The 22687-nt window shown below is 35.8% G+C and overlaps 1 protein-coding gene across 2 annotated transcripts in view; it reads left to right on the top strand.

Moving 5' to 3' along the window:
• The window catches only part of ARHGAP5 (Rho GTPase activating protein 5), a 43845-nt gene that overhangs the window by 5713 nt on the left and 15445 nt on the right, over positions 1-22687 (top strand). The window contains exons 2-3 of one of the 2 annotated variants that reach the window (XM_062577303.1): positions 3396-7291; positions 17641-17785. In XM_062577303.1, coding sequence (XP_062433287.1) covers positions 3572-7291; positions 17641-17785 — 3865 coding nt within the window. In that variant the 5' untranslated portion in view covers positions 3396-3571. Of the gene's footprint in view, positions 1-3395; positions 7292-17637; positions 17786-22687 lie in introns of both variants that reach the window. The other variant, XM_062577302.1, reaches the window with a different exon arrangement.

Genomic DNA, 22687 nt, shown 5'->3' with positions numbered 1-22687 from the left:
GAATGAAGAGTGAGTAAAGGACTGTAGGAAAACATGTTTTACTTTCCCTGTTGGTGTTCTTTTCGGCTTTTGTTGCCCACAAGACTCTCCAGATCTGCTCATGACTGCAACAACAACAACATCTGTGCTTGATCTTTGTTGGGTCTGCTGATGCTAAATATATTCTGAGGTTCAGAAAGTCAGGAAAAAAAAGACTTCTGACTTTCAGGATATCAGAAAATTTTTTACTTCCTTGGTTATGAATGCATCTGCAAGTTCCTGTGCAACCTGAAAAACTTAATGGTAGCTGATGCCAATTTATTAGTTGCTAATATATGGTAGCCCATGCTAAGATTTAGAATTTTGCTCGGAGAGGAGACTTTGAGAAATGCACATTTCAAAGTAGGGTTTTTCTCTGACCTCTTAATGCTTCTAGTTGATCTTGTGGAGCCTGTCTTTTAGCTTTGTCTTGTAGTAAAGCCTGTGCTGCAGGATGGTAGTTTTTTCTTCGACACGCACTTGCAGGTGGAGGCCGTTTTCTCAGCCTGTCTCGTCTCTTCTTCAGAGATCTATAGTCTTTTCCCTTACATGTGCCATGTTTCTGCTCTGCTCACCTAGCCCTGTACTGGTGCCACAGCTAGGAGATAAGAGGGGGAATGTGGCTTGCCCTCAGTCTTATCAGCTGCTAGAATTTAGCTTTGCAGCTAGCGTAGGCTTAGTGCAAGGCTGATAACACTAAAATTGTGAGGGATCAGGTTAGGTACCAGAAATTGAGAACTGAAGTTTTACTGTGATATTACTATGCTGCTTATCATTTGCTAAACCTGTTTTGTACAAAAAGTTTGCTGAGGCTTAGATTTTTGTTACCTCTTATACTCTTCCTCCAAAGCAAAGTGAAATTACTGAGATTGCATAGTCATAACTGACAAAAAAGAAAACTCTTGCCTTTACCTTTTTGATGTTATCTGTAGCGCATTTACAGAATGGTGTTTGCATCTTGCTTAAAAAAACCGATACCCTTCCCTAGTTAAAAGTGGCTTAAATCATGATACGGGACGTGTACCTCAATTTGCTTTTCTACTTAACGTGTGTCATTTGCCTCGTATTCCAAGTCTGGCTTTGTGGGTGCAAACTTAAAAAGAGAGTTTCTACTAGTACAGCACCCATTTCATTTATATTATTTTATAGCATCATCTGTTTGGTAAAATCAGAACTTATCAAGGTTATACTAATATTTGTATCCTAGTTGAGAGTTCACTCTATTCAAATGTAATTATGCTATCAATTTCCAATTAGTTACAGTCTGTGAGACCTTGCAATTTGTAAGTGCTGTACTGCAGGTAATAGGGTTTTGAGGTAGAAGTAACTGTACTTAGTAAGATTTTATGTTTGGACAAATATTCACTTTTTATTTTGTACTTAATGAGTATGAGACTAAACTTATAAAACTAAATTCTAGATATTCTAGAATGAAAAATTTCTTTAAGTGATAAGTGATTGTTGGAATTCATGTTTTGTTTGCTTTGTCTGAGGCACTATGTTCATTTTTTTTTTTTTCAGAAGAGGGTACTGCAACCTAGGTCTCATTAAAATACGAAGTTGAATTTCTAAAATTACAGTTAGTTAATAATTCATAGTTGTGTTTAAAGGATTTAGAGGGTATAAGTTGAGAAAGATCCAGCTTTGGATCTCAATTCTGATTTATGTTTACAGGCCTAAATGGAAGGATGTGATTCTAATATAACTAGCTTCTCTGATTGCTGGGTGCACTTTCATAATTTTGAAATTATTAATGGATCTTACTGTTTGTTTTCAGATCCTTCTCAGAAGGGCCTATTGAAGGGCACTGTTTAAATGTGTGATATCACTGCAGGAAGATCACAGCAGGATAATCATCTTGCTTGATGCCTTGTTTTTTTTAAGTTTAAGTTTGGGCTGTAGGCCTTCGTAAGGTTGTGTTTAAGGCAGGGAGATGGGTGAATGAATACTAGCAAATATTACATTAAATTCTAGAATTTTAAAGCCCTTAGAGACAAGGTTCTATAGCAAGATTGTAGAAGTTCAGAGATTCTTTTTGCAGTAATATCATATGTTTTTGTGTTCTGTCATTCTTCACAATCATTCTGTTTACAGATCGAAATACTTTATTATTTTCTATCTGAAGACTGAAATTGGGGAATTCAAAATTCCCTACCCCCTCCTCAGTTGTAACAAACAAAATATTGTAGATGAGGGGAGGAGTGGAATATTTTGAATTTATGATTTTTTTTTCTATGCCCTGTTATGCTATAGTGACAGTTAAGTGGACTGAAGTAAGATAATGTAAAATATATACAAAAGAAATTCATGGTATTTCCAACAGTACAAACTTTTTAGTTCCCCAAAATTACTGGTATACTGGAAAGAAAAATCTTCGTGTTAGGGAGCCAGTTAATTTGATTATACAGTAAATGTGAAGACATTATGAAGTCACATATGCACCAGATATATTACTTAGTTAAAATGCATTTCACTTTGTGAAACATTGTACCATTGCTGTGTTCTGTCAGTGAAAAGTAGAAATCATATTTAAAGGGAAAAATCAACTTGATTTTAAACATCTCTGAGTGATTCAACTTCCATTATTTTGAAAATCCCTTATGCCAGAAATCTTATGAGGCTAGTGTATTTTGTTTTCCCATTTTAAATGTCCCATTTCACCTTATTCTTTGTATTTACTGTCTTAATACATCAGTTTGACTAAACACTGCTGGAGGAGGAATAACCTTTGCTATGTGAAGATGCAGCATATCTGAATGTACTAATTATTCCTGATGGACTAGTTGCAAATTGATAACATCTTCTGGATTAGATAATCACGTGGATAAAGATTTTTATTTTTTGAAACCTAAAACCAAACCTACAAATGTACATACAAGTAATTATTCATGCAGATTGCGTTAGTAATGGGAGCTATGCGCATGAATAGAAGTATGTGTGTGTGAATGTAAAGTTGAGTCTTGTTTTTGTATTGCATTTATCCATGGCAAGAATTAATTATTCTAGAACTTCATTTGCCTTTCATTACAGGTAATGAGGAGAATTCTGCTAAAGCATAAAATGCATTCCAATGTCTAGTGCCCATAAGCTATGAAGGAAAACAGTTTGTGTTTTTTTTACTTTTTTCCAGAATACTTCCGGGGAAAAAAAAAAAATCTGATAAACTGTGTCTCAAAATTGCTTATTTTTAACTTCTGATAGAAATAACATTAACTTGAATGAAATCTGAATTCAGGATCTCATTTGAAGTAGTTGTGGAAATTTTCATATATGCTGAAAACAACTTCGGTGTAAGCAACCAAAAAAATCTCTTGTTGAATGTTAGAGGGAAATTTCTGCAGATTTTTTAACAGTGTTTTTCTTTTCTTTTTCTGTAGGAAGATGATTTTTCCCATCCTGCACATTTGAGGTTCTCTCCATGATGAGCAGAAGCAAGAAAAACTGAAAGCTATTTCTGGAACTCTGGATATACAACTTTAATTTGTATGAACTCTTCCAGAATGAAAACCACATACAATTACCTTGATGATTGCAGAAGGATGAGAGGAAAGTTATGATGGCAAAAAATAAAGAGCCACGTCCCCCATCTTATGCTATTAGTGTTGTTGGACTATCTGGAACTGAAAAGGATAAAGGTAACTGTGGAGTTGGAAAGTCGTGTTTGTGCAATAGATTTGTTCGTTCGAAAGCAGATGAATATTATCCTGAGCATACCTCTGTGCTTAGCACAATTGACTTTGGAGGAAGAGTTGTTAACAATGATCATTTTTTGTACTGGGGTGACATAACACAAAGTGGCGAGGATGGAATAGAATGCAGAATTCATGTAATTGAACAGACTGAGTTCATTGATGATCAGACTTTCTTGCCTCATCGGAGTACGAATTTACAACCATATATAAAACGTGCAGCTGCCTCCAAATTGCAGTCAGCAGAAAAACTAATGTACATTTGCACAGATCAGCTGGGCTTGGAGCAAGACTTTGAGCAAAAACAAATGCCTGAAGGGAAATTAAGCGTAGATGGGTTTTTGTTGTGCATTGATGTCAGCCAAGGATGCAATAGAAAGTTTGATGATCAACTTAAATTTGTTAATAATCTCTATATTCAACTGTCAAAATCTAAAAAACCCATCGTAATAGCAGCAACGAAATGTGATGAATGTGTGGATCATTACCTGCGAGAGGTTCAGGCATTTGCTTCTAATAAAAAGAACCTTGTGGTAGTGGAAACATCTGCAAGATTCAACGTCAATGTTGAAACATGTTTTACTGCACTGGTACAAATGATGGATAAAACTCGCGGTAAACCTAAAATAATACCTTATCTGGATGCCTATAAAACTCAAAGACAGCTAGTTGTTACTGCAACGGATAAATTTGAAAAACTTGTCCAAACTGTGAGAGACTATCATGCAACTTGGAAAACGGTTAGTAACAAACTGAAAAATCATCCTGATTATGAGGAGTACATAAACTTGGAAGGAACAAAAAAAGCCAAAAATACATTTTCAAAACACACAGAGCAACTTAAGCAGGAACATATTAGAAAAAGAAGAGAAGAATATATTAGTGCATTGCCGAGAGCTCTTAATACTCTTCTGTCGAATCTCGATGAGATTGAACACTTGACCTGGTCAGAAGCCTTGAAGTTAATGGAGAAGAGGCCTGATTTCCAGTCATGCTTTGTAGTGCTTGAGAAAACACCCTGGGATGAAACTGACCATATAGATAAAGTGAATGACAGGAGGATTCCATTTGACCTTCTTACTACACTAGAAGCAGAAAAAGTTTATCAAAACCATGTACAGCATCTTATATCTGAAAAAAGGAGGGTTGAAATGAAGGAAAAGTTCAAAAAAACGCTTGAGAAAATCCAGTTCATTTCACCTGGACAGCCATGGGAAGAAGTTATATGTTTTGTAATGGAGGATGAAGCTTTCAAATACATCACTGATGCAGATAGTAAGGAAGTGTATAGTAGACATCAGAGGGAGATTGTTGAAAAAGCCAAAGAGGAGTTTCAGGAAATGCTTTTTGAACATTCAGAGCTGTTTTATGACTTGGATCTTAATGCAACGCCTAGTTCAGATAAAATGAGTGAAATTCACGCAGTTCTGAGTGAAGAGCCTAGATACAAAGCTTTACAGAAACTTGCACCTGATAGGGAATCTCTTCTGCTTAAACATATAGGATTTGTTTATCATCCAACTAAAGAAACTTGTCTCAGTGGCCAAAATTGCATGGACATTAAAGTAGAGCAGTTGCTTGCCAACAGTCTTCTGCAGCTGGACCATGGCCGCTCAAATTTATACCATGATAGTGCCAACATTGATAAAGTTAATCTTTTCATTTTGGGCAAGGATGGCCTTGCACAAGAATTGGCAAATGAAATTCGCACACAATCCACTGATGATGAATATGCCTTAGATGGAAAAATATACGAACTAGATCTTAGGCCAGTTGATGCAAAATCCCCGTACCTGTTAACTCAGCTATGGACTTCTGCCTTCAAACCACATGGTTGTTTCTGTGTGTTTAACTCTATTGAATCACTAAATTTTATTGGAGAGTGCATTGCAAAAATAAGGACTGAAGCATCTCAGATAAGGAGAGACAAGTATATGGCTAATCTTCCATTTACATTAATATTGGCTAATCAGAGAGACAGTATTAGCAAGAATTTACCTATTCTGAGACACCAAGGCCAACAATTGGCCAACAAATTACAGTGTCCTTTTGTAGATGTGCCTGCTGGTACATACCCACGCAAATTTAATGAGACCCAAATAAAACAAGCTTTGAGGGGAGTACTTGAAGCAGTTAAACACAATTTTGATGTTGTAAGTCCAGTTCCCACCATTAAAGATCTGTCAGAAGCTGACTTGAGAATTGTGATGTGTGCCATGTGTGGTGATCCATTTAGTGTGGATCTCATTCTTTCCCCCTTCCTTGATTCTCACTCCTGTAGTGCTGCTCAGGCTGGTCAGAGTAATTCTTTGATGCTTGATAAAATAATAGGAGAAAAGAGGCGGCGAATACAAATAACTATTTTATCGTACCATTCTTCAATTGGTGTAAGGAAAGATGAACTTGTTCATGGATATATACTAGTTTATTCTGCCAAGCGGAAGGCATCCATGGGAATGCTTCGGGCGTTTCTTTCTGAAGTTCAGGATACAATTCCAGTCCAATTGGTGGCTGTTACTGATAGCCAGGCAGACTTCTTTGAGAATGAAGCAATCAAGGAGCTCATGACTGAAGGAGAACACATAGCAACAGAGATTACTGCTAAATTTACAGCTTTATATTCCTTATCTCAATATCATCGTCAAACTGAGGTTTTCACATTGTTCTTCAGTGATGTATTAGAGAAGAAAAGCATGATTGAAAGTTCTTACATGTCATACAGCGCAAGGGAAACAACACATACAAGTGAAGATGTTTTTCCAAGATCACCCAGAGGAAGTTCCCTTGACTATAATTATCCAGATTCAGAGGATGATACGGAAGGACCACCACCTTACAGTCCAATTGGTGATGACGTAAGGTTGCTTCCAACACCTAGTGACCGTTCAAAGTACCGATTGGACCTGGAAGGAAATGAGTATCCTATTCACAGTACACCACTCAATTGTCATGACCATGAACGCAACCATAAAGTGCCTCCCCCAATAAAACCGAAACCACTTGTTCCAAAAACAAATGTGAAAAAGCTAGATCCCAATCTTCTGAAAACAATTGAGGCAGGTATTGGTAAAAATCCCAGGAAACAGCCTTCTCGAGTGCCTACAGTACCACCAGAAGATATAGACCAATCTGATAATTACGCTGAACCTATCGACACTATTTTCAAACATAAAGGCTTTGCAGATGATATCTACGCAGTTCCAGATGATAGTCAGAATCGTATTATAAAAGTTCGAAACTCAATTGTTATAAATAATCAAGGTGATGAAGAAAATGGATATTCTGATAGAATATCTAGAAGTCATGGAGAAAGAAGGCCTTCAAAATACAAATATAAATCTAAGACACTGTTTAGCAAAGCTAAATCTTACTATAGGAGAACACATTCAGATGCAAGTGATGATGAGGCTTTTACCACCTCTAAAACTAAAAGAAAAGGAAGGCATCGTGGGAGTGAAGAAGACCCACTTCTTTCACCTGTAGAAACATGGAAGGGTGGCATAGATAACCCTGCTATTACATCAGATCAAGAATTGGATGATAAAAAAGTGAAGAAGAAAACACACAAAAAAGAGGAAAAGAAGGTAAGCCACTTTTTTGATAAGATGTAGGCAGGCAAGCCCCATTATACTTTTTTTCCACAACTTTTGGTGTGTTGTGAGAAGGGAGGAGTCAAAGTTTATAAGAATAGCACCTTATTTTGAAATAGATGTTTTTAAAATTTAGGTGTATTGTTGCTTGATTTTTGTACCAGTCTTCTGTTAAGCTTGCATAGAATCAGCAAACCTGTGGAAGTAAGTAACTTCTGGAAGTAACTTTTGTTAAATATAACAGCTAAATTTTACTGATGAATTATGTTCTGAATTGCATTTCTTAACATGCAGCTGTGATTTGAATGATAAACAAGTGATTTAAACAGCACTTTAAGTTTTCTTAAGGCTTGCTAGTAAGCATAAATAACGATATCTTTTGGATAAAAAAATCATGTGGTTAAAAAATACTTTGAAGTTACCCTTTTTGAAAAACTGTAAAGTGTTTTTAGAAAAACAGTAATTTACATACTTTTGATTGAAAGGGTATATAGATCATAGTATCTATATTGATACATAGTATTATAAATACAATATCTCTAATTCTTCTATAGTCTTGCTATTCTTGCTGACTTGACACAAAGTTCCTGAGTTGCTATTTCTGTCGAAGCTGTGTAGACCTAATGTAGTAGATCTTACCTTCCCTGCATTGTTTCATCCAACCCCTTGCAGCTTGGTTTGGCCTGTTGAGAGCCGGTCTGAGTTGGCAATTTCAGGCTGTTAAAACTTTTCCTAGTGGTTAAGACTTTTAAGTGTTAGAAGAGCACAAAAATGGTTGTAAGATTACTTTGGCATACTTTCTTAATTCAAAGTTATGGTCTACAACTGATACTTCAAATTTATTTAGAGAAAACAGGACTTCTAGTGGCAGAATACAAATTATTGCAGTGATGGAGAAAGCAAATTTAACTTCATTGCTAAAGTGGTTGAATGCTTAGCGCTTTTAATAAGAAGCCTTGTGTGTGTTACAGAGAATCACAGAATGGTTGAGCTTGGAAGGGACCCCTGGAGATCATCTAATCCAACATCCCTGCTCAAGCAGGGTCACCTGGAGCATGCTAGACAAGATTGGTTCCAGATATTTTGAGTATCTCCTTAGAAGGAAATTCCACAATCTCTCTGGGCAATTCATTCCAGGGTTCTGTCACTCTTACAGTAAAGAAGGTTTTCCTCATATTCAGGCAGAACTTCCTGTGTTTCAGTTTGTGCCTGTTGCCTCTTGTCCTGTTGCTGGGCACACTGAAGAGAGTCTGACCCCATTCTCTTGACATCCCCCCTTAAGGTCTTTGTAGATGTTGGTCAGATCCCCCCTCAGTCTTCTCATCCCCAGGCTAAACAGGCCCAGCTCTCACAGCCGTTCCTCATAGGGCAGATGCTCCGGCACTCTGATCATCTTTGTAGTCCTATTCTGGACTCTCTCCAGTAGCTCCATGTCCCTCTTGTACTGGGGACTGGGGAGCCCAGAATTGGACACAGTACTCGAGATGTGGCCTCACCAGGGCTGAGTAGAGGGGGGAGGGTCACCTCCTTCAAACTATTGGCAACAGTCTTCCTAATGCACACCAGCATACCCTTGGCCGCCTTGGCCAAAAGGCCATATTGGTGGGTTGTGGACTTGTCCACTAGGACTTTCAGGTCCTTTTCCAGAGCTCTGCAGAGGCCCTCATTGTCAGAGAGAGAGACAACAGAAAGCAACTTAACCGTTTTTTTTTTGTTTTGTTTTTGCCTCGCAGCTTGTTATACTTTCTGTTCCTTTTGAAAGCCCACATAGGATACTCCTGTAGTGTTCTTGAATCGGAGTTTAACTCCTTTCTACTTTTATTGTTTTGAGGAGTTTTGAGATGGGGTGTTTCTGGATGGGTTTACTGCATGATATTGCAGAAAGCTCTTTATACAGCAGTTTATACATAACTGTTAATGTTTTTGCACTTTGGTCTTCAGTATGCAAAGCAGTATTCATCTGGAGACACAATTAGCCTATGTAGATATTACATTTAGTTTTTTTTTGAATTGCAGTTTTCTGATTTGTGACAATTAATTTAAACACAACTAAAATTTCTCAAGTGGCATTTACTTTCCTTTTGGAGGTTCTGGAAAGTATCTTGAGAGCAAGCCTAGAATGAGAGAACTTTTTAAGGTAGTGAGTTTCAAGAAGGAGACATTACCTTGCTGAAGTGCTTACCTTGCTTCCCAGTGCTTTCAGCCCCCAGTCTCCCAACTTTCAAGATGAGGAGGTATCAGGAGATGGGCACTGGAACTGATAAGAGGTGGCAGGGGATGGATGAAGTGTAGTTGTATCATTAAGGTGAAAAAAATGAAGGGAAGAAGACAGAAGAGTGGCTGGTTGGCTAGATAAGAGTTTTGGCAAACAATAGAATATAAAAATGACAGTTCATTTTACAATTCCAGGGTTAATAGCCTTAGTTCAACTGGTCCTTTATCAAACACATTTGTACCAAACTTTTTTTTTACCCTAATGTGGACACTTGGGAAGTTATTAAAAGCAAAAATGAATATTCAGAGTTGTTCTGCTTTTTGCTATTCAGAAACATAAATAAGTTTTCTTTGGAAAACATAGCAATGACAAACCTGTGACAAGCAGACAACCTTACTCTCAAAATCCGCTAACATTGCTTACTCTCAAAAGAAATCAGAGAATTTAAAACAGAAGCCAGTAAAGTAAGTGTGCTTTGGCCTGAATTAGTAGTCCATTGTTGTTGTCCATAACCCCATAAGCGTTTGTGTTCTCACATCTCATTTCTATACACCAAGCAGGCAGAGCTGGAGGAACTATTCTTGGGCTCTGGTTTCAATTATTGCAGGAATAATTGATCTGAAAACTTTTTTTTCTTATTACTCTTTAAAACTCCTCCAGAACTTTTATTTCTTCTCTATTGATATGGAACTTCCTGCAGTTTTATTTGTGACCACCTTCCTGCTGATTTTTTTTTCTTTCTTTTTTTTCTTTTCTGGCATCTTGTTAGCTCAAAATAAGTAGAATATGGTTAATTCTTATCTCTTGGCCTGTGTTTTAGAAGACTAAGGAAACTTTTGTAATTCCCTCCAAAGTGAGATTTGTGAATAAGCATGACTGAAAAAGTGTATTGTAGGTAAGATCATGGCAGTGTATCATATAATCTTGATATTTGTTGTTCTGTAGTAAAAGTAGCTCCCTGATACAATTATGTGATTGCATGTGCTTTTTCCATAGTTGCATTTATTGTCATTTTAAGTCCTTTGATCCATCTTTGTCCTTGGTAATTTTCAAATGATGGGGTCCTACCATATAGCACAGGCGTTTAGTAGTTTGTGAGTGCATGAACGTTTTTCATTAGTCTATGACTTTGAAATTACCTATGGTAATTACCTATAGGTAATTTCCTGTATGTTGCTATCAAATGCTTTTCTAAAGTCTACACTGGTAACGCCAGCTGATCATTGTATTTTCTTTGCCTCAAGAAAAAAAGATGTTTTTAAAGGAGAAGGTCATGAATCTCTCAGTATAATCTGACCAGTGATAGCCTACCTTTATGGTATTTTATGTTATTACCATCTTCAACATTCTGCAAAACCTGTTCTCTGGCCTTGCATGTACTGTTAACTTATGGCGCCTTTAACCTTTTTCTGGTGGAGAAGTATATGAAGAGACAGAGAAAAAAAAATGGTGATGGGGAAGCAGGCTGGCTTCACTCATAGCTGGATTGGTGTGGAGCACCCTATACTTGTGGTACTACTGAACCTGAAAGCTTTCAAGTGCATGTTGTGTGCCAGTATTTGTAAAGCTATGGTGTCCCTTTTTCCTCTATGAAAATGTCTCCGTCAAATTTTCTCATATAGAAGAGCACCTGCTTCTTTGTGCTGTTATTCTTAAGAGTATCTTGCAGATGAAATACATTTTCCGGAGTGAATTCTCCCTTATGGAAACATACTTTCCATTTTTGACTGTTTACACTCTGTGTTTAGTTTCTCTGAAGGTTTGTGACCAATGGTAAGAGAACAATGTTCATATGCAACTCTGCCTCTACTCTTTCCTCTTGTCTAATTAGACCTTTCCAGCTGAGATTATATATATATACACCTGTGCTTGTTTGTCTCCTTGTTCTTTTCTTTTTTCTTTCTTTCTTTTTTTACTTTGGAAAAGTACAAATAGGAATTTCAATCATAAGTATTAGGATGATGAAGTTTGAGGAAGAGTTCTAAGGAGCTCTAGAATAGAGTATTATTGTGTGCTTGTCCACCCAGGTTTGTTTAGAGGCAGCAATCTTGGAAGGCACAGAATAAATAATCTCTTCAGTTTAACTTGTTGACTTTGGAGGCATGGAGCAACAAAAAGGAAATGCAGGGAATTTCAAGGAATAAAAGGGCAGTGAACATTCCTGAAGGATAAGGATCTTACTGGAGGAAACCTTCTTATATCTGAAACAGGAGGAACTTTTTCATGTACAATAATCCCAAGCAGGCAAGTTTCACACTGCTTATGCATTGATACTACCAATATTTAGGGTGCAAATTTCAAGTGCTCATTGGCTTTTTCATGATTCTCCCTGTGTTCTCACATGTAAACAAATTTGGTAGAAACTATATCTATCTATCTATATAAATTGTTTTACAGTTAAATAACTCCATTATCTTTGACTATAGTCTTAATTAAGTGCTTCTCTGTACAGCAAGAAGACTTTTTATTGCTTGTTTGGTCTGGGAGTCTATAACCATGCAGAATGGTTACAGTTATTGCCCATTTATCTTTGTTATAGAATTGAGGACTAGTAAAAAAAATTTACCTGTCTAATTTAGAGCTGTTATCTTTGTGAACACTTTTGGAATAGGTCATTTGCCTAATTTAGGTTTTTCTTTTTATGCCTCTCCACTCTCCCTTCACCTTCCCACCAAAGTGTGTGCGTTTTAGTTTTCACACATGCCTCTGGGGTTTTTCATCCCCAGCGTATCAAGAACAGCAAATATCTTGAATAAGTTTCTGCAAAGAGGATGATAGAGCCTCATTTTGGAGTAAATTCTGCAGACTGTTTTTTTTTTTCTCCTGTGTGACAAATATTTATAAATACTACTTTATAAAGTTTGTAGGAAAAAAAATAGTTTGTAATGCATCTGTACAAGTAGGAATCAGATTTGTATGGCTGTTTTTCACTTTTCTGTATGGAAGAAATTATTCAGTGTACTTCTGAAAACAAATGCTGATGACAAAGATCCTGTAATTAATGTTGTAAATTATCTGATCAGAAAGAACTCAGTTATTTGACTGCCATTTTTAAATCTTATTAAATCTGAAGATTTTTTTTTTAATTCTTTGACAAGTATAGTTTTATTGACCAAGGTGAAGTCATCTTGTGTTTGTTCTGGGTTTTTTGCACTTGCAAAAGCTATTCAAGTGTCTGGCTTTATTGACAAATTAAGTTTAAAAAATAGCACTTTAGAATGATAAACCTTGTAATCTAGTTATCTCTGTTTTACAAACAAAGAACAAAGAAAATTGTGAATGATACTCTTTCTTTCTGTTTTTCTTTATATTAGGATAATTCTAAAATTACTTTAAATTCATCTGAAAAATTAAATCTCAGTATTTCAGCAAAAAAGTACAGTAGCACTTTAGATGAATTCTTACATCTCTTACTCTGACGTTTTAAAACATGATATAAGCAGTGCAGGTTCAACATCTATTTTACCATGTTTTACTTGTTAGCTCTCATTATAAATTCAAAAGTATTTGAAACCATATGCTGGAACTATTACTGAAATAGTGTCAGGAACTTATTTAAACCCAGACCAACATACATAGTATATAAGACTAGAATGTGACACACAGAATCAGCTTGTATTTTTGTGTTCAACTGTTTTTGTGTAAACAAATGTGATGACTGATTTAGCAAATTACTTTCAGTTTTCACCACATTCTAGTTAGTGTGACTTTTCCTTGAGTATGAGAAAACCCAAAATATATACCTTAAGTTTTCATCAGTTTAGCCCTTTTGAAAATTTATATTTGGAGCCATCTTATTGGGCGTGTGTAATTTCTAAGTTACTGTAAAAAGCAGAAACTCTAAAAGTTGCAGAAAGCATGTGGGGAAGAATGAGAGGGTACGATAGGCTTTATTTATGAAGTATTTTAATAGTCCTAAAAATAGTGACTTTTCCCTCCATGAATGTGGAGATGAATGAAGCGGGCAGAAAGTTTCCTTTATATTAGACGTATGAGTGAGTGGGAAATAGAGGAGGAGTGGCTGCATTTCTCTTGGATAAGCAAATGGTGATAGGAGTCCTGATGAGAGAAAAAAGAAAAAGCATCCTTCTTAAATAGAAAGAACTTACTTTAGTAAGTGGCTCTGCTGTGATGAGGTTTGGTTGCCAGTTTGGAGGATTTATTAGTTTTCTAAGTTGATTTTGAAAGATAGTGTTTAAGTGTGTTGTTCTCTCAAGTCTCACGGCTGGCTGAAGCCTCAGACTAGTTGCTCTCTAAAGGACTGCTACTTAGCAAGCGGTGCAACTCATGGTGGAAATGGTGGAAAACTTGTGTTAGCACAGCTACCAATTACAGGAAATCATATTTCACTCAGCCCTGGTGAGGCCACACCTAGGGTAGTGTGCCCAGTTCTGGGCTCCGCTGTAAGAGAGAGGGAGCTACTGGAGTGAGTCCAGCAAAGGGCTACTGAGATGACAAAGGGACTGGAGCATCTCTCGTATGAGGAAAGGCTGAGACTGTTGGGATTGTTCAGCCTAGAGAGGAGAGGGCTGAGGATAAATCTTATCAATGCATGTAAATACCTGCAGGGAGGGTGTAAAGAGGATAGGACCAGCTTCCTCTCGGTGGTGCCTAGTGACAGGACAAGAGGCAACAAGTACAAACTGAAACACAAAGTTCTGTGTTACCCTAAGGAAAGCTTTTTTTGTGAGAGTGGTTGAACACAAGTTGCCCAGAGAGATTGTGGAGTCTCCATCCTCAGAGGTATTCAAAAGGACATCGTCCTGGGCAACCTGCTTGAGGTGACCTTGCTTGAGCAGAGAGGTTGGACTAGATTATCTTCAGTGGTGCCTTCCATCCTCAACTGTTTTGAGTCTGTGAAGTTTACTTGAAGACTAAGGATTTCAGCTTTATGGTGATGGGCTTAAGTTTTAACAAACAAAATGAAACAGTGGCATAGTTGTCATACTTGAACTTTATGCTAGGATTAGCTAACAAAACTTTTGTGCTAGTTTTTGGTGCCTAATCTGGTGTGTATTAGCGCTTTGTTATTATGATTTAACAGGAGCATATAAAACTACCTTTGCCCAAATTAGTACTCACTACATTCAGTATTAGTGGCATGTGCAGAGTGGGTGTTTTCAGCTGAATTGTCTATTGAACTAAAAATATCAGTAACAAAATCATAATTCCCCCACCAAAATCTAGAAATTTAGAAATATTTCAGCTTTTTCAGGTACTCTTTAACTAAGTGAATAGTTTAATGTTGACCAGTGGTTTTTCTTTAAATGTTGCTTTAATAAAGAACTTTTAATTTTACACAGATAAACTTTATGCTTGTTGTTATCTTGAGTAGCTGATTAAAAAGCTTTGTGTTATGACTGATAGAATAGAACAGCTGACTACTATTTTGCCAGGGCAGGGAGAAGGATTGAAAGGTAGCTTTTTAGTAAAGTTTATTTTTGTAGAAACAAGAGCTGGACTTCTTTCTGAAGTCAGTTGAATAGTTTGACTAAAAGTGGGTCTTTGGCACTGTAAACGTGTCTCTCTGTTCTGAACTAGCTATTTGCTTATGAAGGCTAAACACACAAATTTCTCAAATTGGAAAACAACAGTATATTTTTTAAAAAATATTTTAAAATTATCTTTTAATACTTCTAAGTTGTATTTTAAGTTTGTAACACTTTAAGTGCAAATTGCATGATTTGAAGCAACCATTTATGTGTCACTGGAGAGTTTATCCATGCTCATGCACAAGAAGGAAAAGAAGTATTAAGAGAGATAATTTATACATACCGGACAAAAAGAGAACATCAATAAATAATGGCAAATAGTAAATAAAGTTATTATTGTAGCTTTATGTCTATCTTACAGAGTTCTGATTTTGTGTTTATGGAGTAGCCCTCCAAGGATCATCTCTTCTTCTACTCTCTAATTTTCTGAGTTATGGCTTTTTTTTCTTTTCTTTCTTTTTCTTTTTTTTACGTATTTAAGACAAATTCTCACTTTCCAGATTGTAGGTCGAACTGTTTCAGGTAGACAGTTCCCTCAACTTCCTTTTTCGAGGATCTATAATGTCATATTTGATATCTCAGTCCCTTAAATCTGTTCTTCTCAATGTAGGACAATCATTAGAAGAATATTCTTTATGGATATACATGATGTTTCACTATGGAGAAAAAGGCCAAGAAATTCACACTTTTAGTAAGTTAGGTTGAGTGCTGGGGACCTGAAAGTGGGAGACTGAGGAAGTGAATGCTGGGGACCTGAAAGTAGGAGACTGAGGAAGGAGAAAAGGAACTTTCTTTGCTAAAGCAAATAGCTTCTAAAAACATTCTCTCCAGTTGCCGACTGTATGCATAGCTTTAATTCATTTTGGAGAAACTATAAGAATAACTTTTGTTGTAAACTTTGTAAAAAGTTTACATTTTTAGTTAGCATAAAATTTGGATAAACAAATTGCTAGAGAGCAGTTTCTAAAGTTTTGAAGAACTTGGTAAATTATATTCCTTCCCTCTGTGAGTGCTGAGCCATTTACAGGAATGCCAAATTTGAAATTTAAGACTACTATTTTTGTTTGCGTTCTGTTGCCCTGGTCAGTCATGGGTACTCTGACCGCTGAATTCATGGAGGAGAAACCCTCTTGGGGAAAAAACACATCATATAAAAAGCCATGTTAAATTAAGCTATTAAAAGGATTTGATTAATAAATCTTGTTATCTGGTCTGGGAGAAGTTCCACAATACTGCTTTAGGTGAATATTGGAGAAGTGTTCTTAAAAGCTGTGACTTCCAGTCTTTCCCAATAGAAGTACTTCTTGTGCACAGTGTAGTTGTACTTCAGCTTATTATTTGCCTTCTCAGTGGGCAAGTCAGTCGTGAATGTACAGCTATCTAACTTTGGGTTCTGGGTAGTTTGTAAGGACTGTTTAAGTAAATTTTATGTTATGAAAATATGGAGGATAAGCCATTCTTTTGCCCAAAGAGATTGTAATTCAAGACTTTATAAGAATGCTTTACAGAAAATAAATATGGTGGAAACCATAGTAAATGTTGGCGTATTCTTTTGTTAATTGAAGTGTACTCTTATGACTGTTTTGTGTTACATCAAGACAGTTATGAGGAGGAATTATAAGATAAAATATTGGAAGAGATGTTAAATTTAAATCAGCTTTTGTGATTTTTGGTTTTCTGCTCTTTTTTTACTATTAGGAAGTTGACAGTAGCTTTTATATTAAAACATAACTGCTTTTATTTTTTTTTACTTCATAGAAATCTGAAAATGAAGGGCTAGATCTCTTTGTGGTGTTTATTCAGTGCTGTATAACCAATTGGTTGATCATTTTGTACTGCTATCTCTGAATATTTTCATCACCTTTCAAAGATGAAAAATGCTGTATGATACAATGTAATTTCTGTAATCATTCACAGTGGAGTTATTAGTTCAACTATGAAAAGTCACTCTCATTTAAAAAAAATCATTTTTTTTTTAAAAAAAACAAATAACTAAAAAACTCGTTATCAAGCCCACTAAGTTTCAAAGGTGCAAACCTCCTTCTGACTAAAGTCTTAGGCCTATAACAAAGCATTCATGCTTAGTAGAAGTATATGCAACAATTACCTACAGATTCTTTGCTATGTATTCTACAACAGCACGTTTCTGGGATAGTTGCATTGTAGAGTTTATTTAGTATCCTTACTAAAAGAAAAAGACTCTCAGAAGCTTTGTTCAGAATCTTCATTAACAGTCTTATTCTAAAAACTTTTGTGAAGATATGATTATAGTTTTCTTCATGAAGATTTCTTTGTGAATGATGCTAAATGTTAATACATGAAGACTAGCCATAGCAACGTTTAACAAGTAGGATGTTTTTATGTTTGCCCTTGTTTTGTTTCAGTTGCTGGGTTGTCCTGTTCCTTATGTGATACAAAAATGACCAAATCTAATAGAAATGATTTGAGTGCTTTTTTACCTGGTGTATGCTATTATAAAAATATTTTTATTTTTACTTAGTTTACTGTAGATGAGCTTGCATGTCCAGTAGATAGGTGGTCTGTTTGTTTATACTGAATGGTTGCAGTACAAGTTAATTACAACATTACTTGTTTATTACTTATTACTTAAATTAACTCTGTTTTTGTTGTAGCAGAAAAAGAAAACAAAGGCATTAAATCCTCCAATCCGTAGAAACTGGGAAAGTAATTACTTTGGGATGCCCCTACAGGATCTGGTTACACTTGAGAAACCCATACCTCTGTTTGTTGAAAAATGTGTGCAATTCATTGAAGATACAGGTAAGATAGCATTTTTGGAGGAAAGACTTTTACAATAACATAATAAGTAATGCCTCTCATCTTACGTTTTAAAGTACTTCTAGAATATTATCTTTTAGAGCCTTACTTCTAGAATGTTAAATTATTGTGGGAAAATTCCATTTTGAAAAAGGAATAATTTCTATAAATTGTATACTTAATGTGACTGGTTGTTTTTTTTCCCCATGTATACAAATATTTGATCTACCCTTGAACATGTGGAATTTAACATTTATGTAATGTAATTTTGAGAACTGACTTTACTTTCTAACCACAGCTGAATTTTAACCCAGTGGTGTTCTAATCTTGCATTTCTTACCATTTCTGGTATATCTTATTTACTATATTAAAAATATTATATTATCCTGAAGTCCACTTTTTCCAAGTTTAGAAAACAAGTATTTCATACTATTTAATCAGTCAATGGGCTTTCTTTTTTGCAAATAAAGTTAGATTTGCATTTTAATGTGCTGCAAAAGCAGAAAAGTTTCTTCTGTAAATATTGTATATTGCATAAACAATGATTTCTACATGAAAAATGCTAAGCAATTTGTGTAAATTCCAACTTAACATCTATGAGGATTTGTTAGCTTAAATTTATGAAATGTGCTCTGTGAATGTATGTGGAGTTTTTCTTTGTTTTAATACAGTGTGGTTTATGGTACTTCATTTATTTTATAATCTTCTTGATCTACTGCAAGTAAAATGTTAATGCATATGTTTTCATATTAAGATGCATCTTTCTGGATTTAATTTTGTATACTTCTCATCTTTCTTCCTTCTCCATGGTCATGTGTTTGACCCCTCTCTTGCTTTCAGGCTATTTACTATATGGCCACGAGGCAAGTAAGATCTCATCTTGCTAATCCAACAGAGAAGCCTGTGTTTGACAGTGGGAAGTTGTTTTGAGGTTTGGTGTTTTTTGCTTAGTGTGTAGATCTTGCTTACTCTGAAGTTGGATGTTTGCTAGATTTGAGGCAAGGGAGGGAGTGGAAATGAGTGGTTGGAGCTGAAGAAAGAGCATTCTGTTTTGGTGGGTGCGTGCTATTAGGTATTGTTGAGCATAAAATGACGTACTTTCACCAATGTTTTCTTAGTTCTGTAATACAACTTTTGTTGGAAAGTGACAGTGTTTTAGCAGGAGTAAAACTGAAGGATTTTCTTTCTTTAATTAAAATTAAGTTTTACTGCCATCTCTAAGAGTAGTAACCCCAGAAGTACTACTGGTGGTTTTTGAAGATTTATATATTCTGCATTGTTACGATAAAAAACCTGGTGAAACCTCAGGCACTGATCTTTTGAAAGTCAGGTTAAAGGTAGATTTATACTTACTTCTCTATTTCTTTTGCTGATTCCTTGCCTAGAGATAAGAATTTCTTTTTGTTGTTGTTCCTTTTGTTTTCCTCATCTGACCCAGGAAAAGGTGGGGAAGGAGAAAGAAGGGAAAGGAGTAATACAGTGGTACAGATCACTGTAAATATATCTTCGGTTTGCTGCTGACTGTAGAGGTGAAAGAAAAAAAGGGCGAGTCACTATCTCAGTTCTGTGTTATTTAAAAATGGCTAATGTGTTCACTATGTTGTAGTAGACCAAATGAGTTTTTGAAGAGTCTGTATAATCAAGAAGTTTATCTTACGTTTGAGAATGTTTAATTTAGTAAGAATACCTTCAAACAACAAATTTAAATCCAGATCTAAAGAAAACTGCCTAAATGAATTACTATCTGTAATCCATTTTGGCTGTGTGGTAGACTTTCAAAACATCCAGTATTTAATCTGAAAAGTTTGGTTTTATCAGCTTGTGGAAAAGAGAGAATTATAGTAGTAGTAGCGTGGGAACTTGATTTTTTTCCTCTCTCTCTCTCTCTCTTTTTTTTTCTTTTTTCTCCCCTAAATCGTCAAATAACTCAGGCAGCCAGAAGATTTAATGCTTACTCTCCTCTAATGACCTGTCTTTGAGGAATAAGATGTTTAGTCAAGCTGCTGACTTTTTTAGACTGCCAGGATCTTCTTACAAGTGCTGACTCAGGACATACTGCTTTTCTTTTAGCTGGTTGCTTGTATGTTTGTTCGTTCTGGAATGTTGCTGTGCAGGTACTGAAAGCAGGTGAACTTTTAATTCTAGCTATACCTATAAGCTGCACAAATACTGTGCATTCTAAATGCTTTCTGTGTGACTGTTGGAAGAACAGTAGTTGTCCTAGTGTTTCTCTTTATCACTTGGTAAAGATGGAATAAAACCTCTTCGAAGTATGTCACAATTTCTTTTTGTTCTCCTACATTGGATTCTGTGCAAGTAGTTCTTGGTTGCTCTTTTCAACTCTTATACTTGACTGTGGGAACTTTGTTTTTGATTTGTCTTATTTCTGTGTTGATACTATATTCGAAGAGTGGTGTAATACTCTGTAGGTTTCTGAGATTCAAGCCTTGTTGTTGTCCAGCCTCCTCTTTTGATAGAACCTCTCTGGCTTTGAGAAGTGTTCGTGTTCCAAGGGAATGTTTCACTTGCGTGCCTTCATATCCTGTACTGAAATAGAATGACAGCATGACTTTGGGACTGTCTAATAGTAAAATCCATGCAAACACCTCTAGATGTCATTGGCCTGAAGAAGGCAAGCCAGGACAAGCCATTAGTTTTGGACCCAGGATCTATTAGCTCTGGACTAGAGTCCGGGACACCATTCCCATTGTTATAAAGTTATTGTATCAGCTCCTTGGCCCTGGGGAGTCATTCTGTATTCTGTTGTCCTTCAGCAAGTCAACCTGCTGTCATTACTAACTGAACCTTCAGGCACGCTAGTATTTAGTCCAGCACAACTTTGCTGAGTGTCCTACTTCTCAGGACCTGAGTTGTCAGAATATCATCTCCCCTTTCTCTTGTTTGCTATTTTACATCTTTTTGAACATGGACGTGTTCAAAAAAGGAAATAATCATCTTTCTTTCAAGATCTGTCCTTTCACTCCTCAGAAGGTATTAGTGGAAATGTTTTCTGGTAATCACTTTGCAATACTCTTTATAATCAAAAACTACAGTCTATTCCAACTCTACTTGAATGAGGCTAATCAGTATATTTTTATTGCATTTCCTTTCTATGGAAAGGACTAAATTTAGTTTTTTCTTTTAAAGTACTTTTGTGGTGTTCACATCCATGAAGACTGTAGTGTGTGGGGGTGATTTTTTTGTTGTTGGTGGTGTTTCTTTGCCTTGCCTTGTCTGTTTCTCAGCCATGTTCAAGGCTTTGGAATTGAAAAGTATTTTCAAATCTCAGATTTGACTAGATGAAAATCTCAGAAGATAAAGTTAGCGTTTGATTTGAATGCCTTAATTTTTTCATCATATGTCAAATTTTTAAATTCTAGGAGTATGAATCACCAAATTACTGTTTTTGAAAAGTAGTCCTTAAACCATTTCTATGTTGTGATTTGTTTAATCTTCAAGAGGTGCTTGTGTCTCCACAAAACTCAAGCAAAGGCTTAGGTTTCAGATTTGAAAAGTAAGAAAGTCTAATTTAAAACATATTTTGAAGCATATGTATTTCCTATATTTTGCTTATACCTAAGCAGTGTACTTGTGGTGTTTGGTATCAGCTTGGTTCTAATCTTACAGAGTTTGGAAAATGTGACTTGTAATGCTTCTAAAGAATTTTTTGTTATTCTTGAAGTTTCTTACAATTAGGAAGGAACAGTTGCTGTCTGTGGTCAAATCTGGTATGTAGTTGATGATGTGTGCCTCAGTTCTCTGGAGGTAATAGTTTTATATCAAAAGTAGTTAAGTTTTGACCTTATTTCGAATTATTTTGTTTTCAGAGCCTTTTTTTTCCCTGCTTATTAAAAAGAACAAAAAGGAAAAGGGAAGATTTTGTATGTATAATATTTCTCAGGTATATATATATATTCCAGAATATATATTCCAGAATTATCCTTTCTTGAAAATAAGTCCTTGTATAACCTAGATGTTACAGGTAGGGAGGCTACTGCGGGGGGGGGGGGGGGGGGGAGCAGACTTTGGGATAAATTTCCATTTGTATTATTGGATATAGTGTGCATTGCGGCTGAACTGCAGGTTTTGCATGCAGATATGATTAATCTCAAATTGAAAGGATAATCTTAATTTTTAAAATACCCTGTATCCATCTCATGAAACTATAAAACTGTGCTTTGTACCCTCTCTTGTGGGTTGTGACTGAGGTTAAAAATAGTGCAGTATGGAACATGATTTTTCTCTGCTTTGCTCTGGATGCTCAGATGGGAAGATAGCAAAGTGTCCTTGAAGATTCTTATTTCAACGTAAACTGTAAAGAATAGAGAACATGCAGATAATGCCATTGAATGTTCCTGTCTTGTCATGCTGTTTCAGAATAGTTTCACAAAGAAAAATGTGTACCTCCAGTAGAAAAAGGACAATTTGAAAAAAGGAGCTGAAAAAAATTCTGTAGCCTTTTCTGAAACAGTACATTTTTCTTTTGAAGGAGCATATTGATCCTGTGCAGATGAAAAAAGATCTAGTGGACAGAAGGAATCATAGGTCAGGGCACAGATTTTTTTTTTTTTTTTTTTTTTCTTTTTTCCCGGTTAGGTTGGTATTTTCCAGGAGTAAGTTTTATTCTGAACTGATTTTTTTGGTTTTTTTTGAATCAAATAATTTCTCTTTTTCAAAGATGATTGAGTGCTTGCATCTTCTTGGATTCTTTCTGGGATGGCAATGAAAGTAGGAACTCTGAAGGAGGGAAATGGTTAATGCTTAAGCAGATCCAAACCAAGTAAGCAGTAAACTTTTATTAGAACCTCTATTTCAGTAACGAAGTGTACTGTTGTGATACTACTAATACAGAGCAGGAACAGCACATACTATTTCTCTTGTTGGAACATAGTGATTAAAAGAAAA

Source organism: Rhea pennata, chromosome 5 (genome assembly GCF_028389875.1).
Source record: "Rhea pennata isolate bPtePen1 chromosome 5, bPtePen1.pri, whole genome shotgun sequence".
NCBI lineage: Eukaryota > Metazoa > Chordata > Aves > Rheiformes > Rheidae > Rhea > Rhea pennata.
This window is presented reverse-complemented; position numbering and strand designations above follow the sequence as displayed.